The following is a 6,422-nucleotide window of genomic DNA, read 5'->3' on the forward strand; positions in this document are numbered from 1 at the left end:
GGAGATTTTAGAGAATTTGAGAATGTGCTCGACATGCTAACATTTAAAAGTCATTTTAATCGAGGTGAATCAAGTTCCTCAAATTGTGAAGGTGATATTAAAATCAAATTGTTAAGGGAACCCATTGCAACTAGTTTAATCAGTTCGCCTTCCCAAAGAAACGTTGTATGTTAATTTAATTTTCAATATTAATGAAACATGTATGTCTTATGTTAAAATATTATTCTGTCTTAAAAAAAAATCAAAATAGATACTTTAAAATTTTATTAAGTGTGATGTTATTATTTGTGAAAATAATATTTTACATTGTTATAAATAAACGAATTAACTATAAAACAATTTAAAATATTTATCATTTAATATAATAAATAATTTAACATGATTATACAATTAATTAAAATATTTATAAAAAATTATGATACATATTAATAATTTATTAAATAAAATTACAAGTTCACATATTTTAAATAATTTCTTAAAAATAAAATAATTTAAATTTTTTTATTTAATATAGTTTTTAATCAATGTCCTTAATAGTCATTTTCTATTCCAAACTCATCGCTACAACTGCGTTTAAATACAAACGCACACTCACCGTTGGGTTCAATTTCACCGTTACAGTAACTAATCTCCCCACTATCGTTATTTTTAACCTCACCAGAGATGAGCAGTTACCCATCCAAAGGAAGCCTTAATAATGTGAAAAAATTTAAATATATAATTATATAAAATAAAAATTCATGTATAATGTTATATATTAAATTAAAATTCATATTGATATTTATCTTTTAGAAAAACAAAATTTATATGGAAGCTCAATTTTGTTAACATAGACATTTGGTTTTTATTTTTATAGTTAAACTCTTTCCATTGAATTGAAAAAAAAACTAAATTTAGGGTTGAGAAAAATAAGTGAGAAATTAAAATTGATCTAAATCAAGGCATTTAGACAATTTATATGATACAAATTATAAAATCATGATCGACCAAATTAAATTTAATGTCATTTTTATTAATTTTAATTTTTATAATGTAAAAATAAATATTTTATATTTAAAACAATGAAACTAAAATAAAACTTCTATACAAAAATTATTTTTAAAGATACTGTATAAAACTTTTAATTTTTATTTACTTGAAAAATATATATTCAAAAATATTTGTAAATAATTTTAAAATTTTATCGAATAATATTTAAAAGGCATAAAATAAAGTTAGTTTAATCAAAATAAATACAAAAGCAAAAAATAATTTAAAAATTTAAAAATCAAACCCATTAATGAAAAAGAAAAAGGCTCAACTGAACCAAATTCATAGTCAAACAAAATAGAAGACTTCAGGAAAAAAGAACACTAAGGGCTTGTTTAGTAGTGCTTAAAAAAATATTTTTGGCTCCAAAAATACTTTTGAAAGAAAAGTTACTTTAAATAAGCTGTTTTTGACTGAAATTTTTGACAAGCACTTCTGAAAAGGAGAAATTAAAATTTTTAACTTTTTCTATCCTAAAAGTATTTTTGGTGTTTAATTATTTTTTCACCCTCCAATAACATAGTACTTTCTCTTTTTTTTCTTGGTGCTTAATTACAAATGTATTAAAATCATTAATTAAAAATAAAAAATATTGTTTAAAATACTAATTAAAAATATTTAATGGTTATATTTAAATATTTAAAATATAATTTATATATTCTAATAAAATTTTATAAATAATTAAAGCTTAAAAATATTTAAAATTTATATTTCATATATTAAAATATTAACAACAAATTATAATAATTTTTATATTCTTACTAAAATATAATAATATTAACTAATTTAAATATTATTTAAATACATATTTGTTACTTGATAATAATATAATTAAAATAGAAATTTTATTTCTCAAAAATATTTTTGACAGTAATACTAAATAGTCAATTTTTAAATCAAAATTTCCAAAATTACTTTTCCAAAACACTTTTTTACATTACTTTTCAAAAGCATATTTAAGAAAAATTCCAAACTCGGCAGGAGTATTAAAAAATGACGTGGCTCCAAGCTAACCATCAGATATGATTTTGATTTAATTAACGTGGCGTATTATTAACCATCAGATCCCCATTCCACTGTTAATCTAGAACCTTCTATCATTTACCAGAGAATCTTCACCTCATTAAAAAAAACCGTGTTGTAAAGCAAAACCCTAAACCCTAGAAACGTCTTCTCCTAACATTTTAGATTAACGAACGGTGCACCATCATTTCTATCTCTGTCGATCCTTCTTGTTCTATTGTAATTTATAGCTATGGCTACGGCAGCTCTGCTCCGTTCATTTCGACGACGTGACGTCGCTGCATCTCCTCTCTCTGCCTATAGATGCGTAAGTTTCTAACTCTAATGTCTGATTTAAAGCTTTTCGTGTTCGGTTGTTGTGATTTGTCTAAATGAATTGTGCTTCGGGGTGTTGTATTCTGTTTGGTTGTTGAGGAAGCAGAGGAAAAGGGAATTTATCTCGATATTTTTACTTTTTGATCTGTAGGTTACTAAAAGTAATAGATACATATATATTTTCGTTCATTTTAACTGGATCTTTTGCGAGTGTTATTTGGTTAAATTGGAATTGACTATAAAATGAAGTAGATCGTGCTGTCCCATGATATCTTAGGAAATTAAAGGACGACTATACATATTTATTTATTGCTTTGTGTCTCTCATAGCTTGGTTCTCTTGACTAAATTTGAGGTATCATTGTTACACGTGTGTCTCTTTGGTTCAAGTTCGTTTAAGCTTTACGTTCTGCGGTTTCTTGAATTAAGGGTTGAGATTTGGTTAGTGAAAATGGTTATTTCAGTTCGTTGGCCGATTACTTCAACAATATTCCCAGTGAATGAAAAGGATGGTGCCTCATGCTTAATTGCTTGTTGTGCAGCTTACTAACAATGGCAAGACCTCTGCGGGAATTAATTGGACAAGTTTTTGTAGAGCTTTCAGGTAACGATTGTTTTGGTTATTCTCATTATTGTCTATTTATTGTAAATTTCTGATTGCTCTTTTTTGTTTTTCTTTAATGCAGTTCAAAACCTGCCGGCAATGATGTCATTGGTATTGATTTGGGTACGACCAACTCCTGTGTTGCTGTCATGGAGGGAAAGGTAAGGTTTAGACTAGTTGGTGGATGTCCTTAATTTTGTTGTTAGTTTTGGAAGTTAAGGTCATCGTCTCTGATCGAGTTTGTCATTGATGTCAGAATCCCAAAGTTATTGAGAACTCTGAAGGTGCACGGACAACACCTTCTGTTGTTGCTTTCAACCAAAAGGGAGAGTTACTTGTGGGCACCCCCGCAAAACGTCAGGCTGTGACTAATCCAACCAACACAGTTTTTGGAACCAAGCGTCTAATCGGTAGAAGATATGAAGATCCTCAGACGAAAAAAGAAATGGGAATGGTTCCTTTCAAGATTGTTAAGGCTCCCAATGGAGATGCGTGGGTTGAAGCAAATGGGCAGCAATATTCTCCTAGTCAAATTGGGGCGTTTATTTTGACCAAAATGAAAGAAACTGCTGAGGCTTATCTTGGAAAGGGTGTTTCTAAAGCAGTTATCACTGTTCCAGCTTATTTCAATGATGCCCAGAGGCAAGCAACTAAGGATGCTGGTAGAATTGCAGGCCTTGATGTTGAGAGAATAATCAATGAGCCTACTGCTGCTGCCCTTTCATATGGAATGAACAACAAGGAGGGTCTCATTGCAGTCTTTGATCTTGGTGGCGGTACATTTGATATCTCAATTTTGGAGATTTCAAATGGTGTCTTTGAGGTAAGCAATAATCATTTTTTTTTCTAAGTGGGTTTGTTTTAGAGAGATTAGGCCAGTTGTACTGATAACAATCGTGTCCAGGTCAAAGCAACAAATGGTGATACTTTCTTGGGAGGAGAGGATTTTGACAATGCATTGCTGGATTTCTTGGTGAGTGAATTCAAGAAGACTGAGGGAATTGATCTTTCGAAGGATAGGCTCGCACTTCAGAGGCTTCGGGAAGCTGCTGAGAAAGCTAAAATTGAACTCTCATCAACATCGCAGACTGAAATTAATCTTCCATTTATAACAGCTGATGCTTCTGGGGCAAAACACTTGAATATCACATTGACCAGATCAAAGTTTGAATCTTTAGTAAATCACTTGATTGAGAGGACCAAAGCTCCCTGTAAGAATTGCTTGAAAGATGCTGGCATTTCGACAAATGATGTTGATGAGGTTCTTCTTGTTGGAGGGATGACACGTGTACCTAAAGTGCAAGAAGTAGTTTCAGGGATCTTTGGGAAGAGTCCAAGCAAAGGAGTCAATCCTGACGAGGCTGTTGCTATGGGGGCAGCAATTCAGGGTGGTATACTTCGTGGGGATGTTAAAGAGTTGCTTCTACTTGATGTAACTCCTTTGTCACTTGGTATTGAGACACTAGGTGGAATATTCACTAGGCTAATCAACCGGAACACAACCATTCCAACAAAGAAAAGTCAGGTATGTCTTTGGTGTATATTGTTTGCATTCTTTCCTTAGCGGGGATTATCAGTATATCATAAGCTTTTTTAGTAGCTCTTGGAACAGATTAAGTTTTACACCTTTACTTTTAGATGCATATAAGCATACTCTAATTGCTTTGAAAAATATTTCTTTGGATATAATTTTTTTTCTTTTTCTATGTATGATGAGGATTCTTTGATTTCTTTGATTTTCAGGTGTTCTCTACTGCAGCTGATAACCAGACTCAAGTAGGTATCAAGGTGCTTCAAGGCGAGCGTGAAATGGCTACTGACAACAAGCTTTTGGGTGAGTTCGACTTGGTAGGCATTCCCCCTGCTCCTAGAGGCATGCCTCAGATTGAGGTTACATTTGACATTGATGCCAATGGTATTGTCACTGTTTCGGCCAAGGATAAGGCCACCGGTAAAGAACAGCAAATTACGATACGTTCCTCTGGTGGTCTCTCGGAGGACGAGATTGAGAAGATGGTCAAAGAAGCTGAGTTGCATGCGCAGAAGGACCAACAAAGGAAAAGTCTGATTGATGTAAAAAACAATGCAGACACCACTATTTATAGTGTAGAGAAGAGCTTGAATGAGTACAGGGACAAGATTCCTAGTGAAATTGCAAAAGAAATCGAGGGTGCTGTTGCAGATTTGAGGAAGGCAACGGAAGGAGAGGATGTTGACGAGATCAAGGCGAAGATAGATGCCGCGAATAAAGGCGTCTCAAAGATTGGGGAGCACATGTCTGGTGGTTCTGGTGGTGCCCAAGGAGGTTCTTCTGGAGGTGCTCAAGGTGGTGACCAGGCCCAAGAAGCCGAATACGAGGAGGTGAAAAAGTGAGTGATGAGGCACTAATTCTGTTCACAGCTTGTATTTTTTTTTCAAGTGGAAACAAACGCCACTGGAGAGATGATCGTTTTGTTTGATGATGATGCATAGGGTGTTTACTGTTTAGCAGTTTTATATCTAAATGAAGGTTGAATGTAATAATAGCCTGTTAGGAATTGGACCTTTCAACATGAGATAAATTTTTCCTGAAGAAATGGAGAAATAAGGAGATTCCTTTATTAGTAGAAATTTAGGCTGGATGGTATATAAAAACGTGATGCTGTCAATGCTTTATGTGATTAATAGTTTTGCCTGCGCTGGTATATCAGCGTTTCTTCATTGTTTGGGACAGATCATGGTTGTGAACTAGGTTAACATCAACTTGGAATTGAATGTTGCTGTTGGACTTGGTTATACTCCACTTAGTCCGAGGATCTGCCATATACGGAGTACGGAGTTCCGTATGTTTTGGATTAGGAATATATATTTTCCCTATGCATGAACACATAACATTAGTTCATAAAAAAGGAAAGACACATTTTCATAATACAAATAATTAGGGTATCAAAAATTTCAAAGTAGAAGAATCAAGTTTGTTTTGTTTTTATTTCTCTTAAAATGGAGGCAATAGTATTGCCTCGGTTGTTTTATTGAAAATAATTTTAGAAAATAATTTTTGTATTTTTATGTTTATTTTATGAAAAATAATTTGGTTAATAGAAAATGATTTACAGAAGAATAGAAAATTAAATTCTTTTTCATGTAAACTGAAAAGTGCAAGTCATTTTTCAAAAATGACGTCTTTTTGAGTGATTTTATTTTATATGAAAATTAAGATAAAGTTTAATATTATTATATTATCAATAATTTTTTAAAAGATATTTAAAATTTATAAAATATTGATATAAAATATTACAATTTTAATATTATTAAACATATATATATATATGAGATAATAAAATAAAGCAACTAATTATTTTTAGATCAAATAAATCTTACATAGTTTATTTTCTAACAATAATTTCCTAACAGGAAAGCTAGGAAACTCAAAAATAGTAAGTTTAACATCATCAATCTAGCATGATTTAGCA

General features: G+C 31.4%; 1 protein-coding gene across 1 annotated transcript; it reads left to right on the forward strand.

The window, feature by feature from the left end:
- The first annotated feature begins 2,166 nt into the window (after positions 1–2,166).
- Positions 2,167–5,670, forward strand: LOC105762747 (heat shock 70 kDa protein, mitochondrial). Its single transcript, XM_012580625.2, has 6 exons — positions 2,167–2,359; positions 2,909–2,970; positions 3,053–3,131; positions 3,227–3,793; positions 3,875–4,495; positions 4,714–5,670. The coding sequence occupies exons 1-6, from the start codon at positions 2,285–2,287 to the stop codon at positions 5,341–5,343; spliced, it is 2,034 nt and encodes a 677-aa protein (XP_012436079.1). The 5' UTR covers positions 2,167–2,284; the 3' UTR covers positions 5,344–5,670.
- The last annotated feature ends 752 nt before the right edge of the window (positions 5,671–6,422 follow it).

Source organism: Gossypium raimondii, chromosome 12 (genome assembly GCF_025698545.1).
Source record: "Gossypium raimondii isolate GPD5lz chromosome 12, ASM2569854v1, whole genome shotgun sequence".
Lineage (NCBI taxonomy): Eukaryota > Viridiplantae > Streptophyta > Magnoliopsida > Malvales > Malvaceae > Gossypium > Gossypium raimondii.

Bases quoted from the DNA above. Each gene is read 5' to 3' on its own strand.
- LOC105762747 (XM_012580625.2), top strand. From the start codon at position 2,285: ATGGCTACGGCAGCTCTGCTCCGTTCATTTCGACGACGTGACGTCGCT. The intron at 3,132-3,226 runs GTAAGGTTTAGA...CATTGATGTCAG, and splicing joins TTGCTGTCATGGAGGGAAAG to AATCCCAAAGTTATTGAGAA. The intron at 4,496-4,713 runs GTATGTCTTTGG...TTTGATTTTCAG, and splicing joins TTCCAACAAAGAAAAGTCAG to GTGTTCTCTACTGCAGCTGA.